Genomic DNA, 2,658 nt, shown 5'->3' on the forward strand with positions numbered 1-2,658 from the left:
ACTTAGAAGTTCTAATTTCGATCATCAATTGTTTAATCTTCACTAATTAGACTAATTATGACTTAAAAAATCTAATTTAATCATCAAACAGTTCAAAATATTAGGTTTTTGGTCAATTGATTGAATAAGTGAAATACTAACTGAACTATATGACTTTTGACAAGATTGATATTTAAGACCGATTCATGACAAATAAATTTCATACTTAAAAAAATATATTTTAATAAATTTATTTATATGTCATGAAAAATCAAAATATAATAAATTATATATATATATATATATATATATTTAAAAAAATAAATGCATAAATTAATTTCACTATGTCCAATTGATTATTAAATAAGTTGATTGTATATCTAAATTAGACGTACAATCCAAATTGGTCAAATATTTATATGATACAAGATCCACTCAGAGGTCGTATGATCAAGATTTTTCCATTGATTTTTAATTTTTTTTTAAATTAATGGAGAACATCTAATTAATTAAAATTGGAAATAATGAAAAGCTATATTAATTTCTAAATATGACATAAGTAGTGGAAGACCTATGTTTAATTTTCAAAGGACAACCTAAAACTTACTTATGCTATAATTTATGAAATACAAAGGATGACCTAAAAACCAATGAAACAAAAAAAGTAATACCATTGCCTCCACAACTCAATCAACTCATTCAAATGAATCCTAGAAGACCCACCATCACCAAGGGCAACAAAAGCATCATTTCTAAAACTCAAAACACTCTCTCTAACCTTTTTCCCTCTCTCCAAATCCATAATCTCTCTAACTATCTCTTCCAACTCACTTGCCTTAACAAACCCCATCTTCATTCTCTTTTAGTGTTAAAGCAACATTCATCTCTTCCACCATAACAACCCTATTCAACATTTGTTCCGCATAAAGAGGCCACGCCACCATTGGAACTCCACAAGTAATTGCTTCCAACACTGAGTTCCAACCACAATGAGTCACAAAAGCACCCACCGAGTCATGATTCAATATCTCAACTTGTGGGGCCCACTCCCTTACCACCTTTCCCTTCTCCCTTGTTTTCTCCAAAAACCCTTTTGGTAATAACTCTTCAAAACTAAGTTCTTTCCTTTCATACCCAATTGGGTTCCTAACAACCCACAAAAACCTTTTCTCACTCTTCTCCAACCCTAAAGCTATCTCTTTAATTTGACTCTTTGAAAATCTTCCATAGCTTCCAAAGCTCAAAAACACAACGCTTTGACTTGGTTGCAAGTTGAGCCAACTCAAACATCCATCATCAACAACACTATTATCTCCCTTACTCTTTTCCACTAATGGCCCAATGCAAAAGACACGTGGACTTTTTTCTTCCATTAAACAAACTCCATTCTTCAATGCCATGAAAGCTTTGGTTTCAAGTTTCTCAAATGAGTTAACGATTAACCCATCAATTTTTCTCATTTGAATTGACATGTTGACAAAGGACTTGTAGCTTTGGCTCCGACGATCGACCATTGGTTCTGGCATGTCCTCCGGTGAAAGGGGTGGCAAGCCGGGAATATTGCGAAGCACGTCGTTGTAGATCGAGGTGTTTTCATTGGTCGTATTGTGGTGGATTGTTGGAGTGTAGAGGAAAAGCGCGACGGTGCTAGCCGCGTTGGGGAAATAACAAAAAGTTGGGATATTGAGAGTGGCTGTAACCGCAATAGCAGAGTGGTTGAAGAAGTCTAAGATGAAGGCTTTAGGTTTGGACGATTGTGAAATGAAAGATTGGAGGGTGGTGAGCAAGTTTTGAGAAGGTGAGAGGTGGTGGAATTTGATGGAAGGTGTGGTGGCGATGACCGCCGTGATGTAATTTTTGGTGGTAATATTTGGTGAGGAGAGGAGAAAGATTTTAATGGAGAGAGTATTGTGGTGGTGAGTTGATATGAACTTACCTAGTTCTACCATAGGGACTAGGTGTCCTCTTCCCATGGCAGGATATAAAATTATGGTGTCCTTCATTTTGTTTTTATTTTTTGGGGAATTTTTTGAGATAGATAAAATTAAGGTTAATATATGGTAGAGGGTTTTTGATTGATTAAGATTTTGTGGAGATGATGAATGATTATTGGAATTTAAACATTATGAAAGAATGGTGAATTTTTAGTTTCGTTTTTTCTTGGTGTATAAAAAAAAGAATGATTAGAACATGTCAACTAATAGATATTGGTCAAACTTTGACATTACAATGAAGAAATTAGATTGAGAAACGAATAAGTCATGGTGAATATTAGTTGACTATATTATATATCAAGAAAAATGAAAATGCATTCATCACGTCCATGTGTTGCATTTGTTATTTTTCAAAATGTTAGGAGTATTTCTACTACTCGTGTATTAATAATAATGGTGAAAAAACAATAATTGATAATATTTTAATAAAAATATTATCTTTTAGTTATATTTTTTTAATTTATGTAAAATGATGGATGTGAAATGAATGGAATAACTTCTTTATTTTTTTTTATAAAAGAAAAAATAATGAGCATCTAGAAGGATTTGTTTTAGAGTGCATCGAAAAATGAACGAGTGGTGTATATATATGGGGCACCTTACCATTTATATATATGGGGCACCTTGTAATTTGAAGGATCTAGTTGTAAAATTCACTACAAGAACAAAAATTGGTTTGTAGCAG

The 2,658-nt window shown here is 32.8% G+C and overlaps 1 protein-coding gene across 1 annotated transcript; it reads right to left on the bottom strand.

Annotated features, from left to right (window-relative positions):
* Window positions 1-450: 450 nt before the first annotated feature.
* On the bottom strand, window positions 451-2,109 carry LOC101494898 (UDP-glycosyltransferase 13-like). Its single transcript, XM_027331291.2, is given in 2 exon segments — window positions 451-820; window positions 822-2,109. Coding segments are annotated over 2 exon segments (1,362 nt in total). The 5' UTR covers window positions 1,983-2,109; the 3' UTR covers window positions 451-619.
* Window positions 2,110-2,658: the final 549 nt, after the last annotated feature.

This window comes from Cicer arietinum, chromosome 8 (genome assembly GCF_000331145.2).
Source record: "Cicer arietinum cultivar CDC Frontier isolate Library 1 chromosome 8, Cicar.CDCFrontier_v2.0, whole genome shotgun sequence".
Taxonomy (NCBI): domain Eukaryota; kingdom Viridiplantae; phylum Streptophyta; class Magnoliopsida; order Fabales; family Fabaceae; genus Cicer; species Cicer arietinum.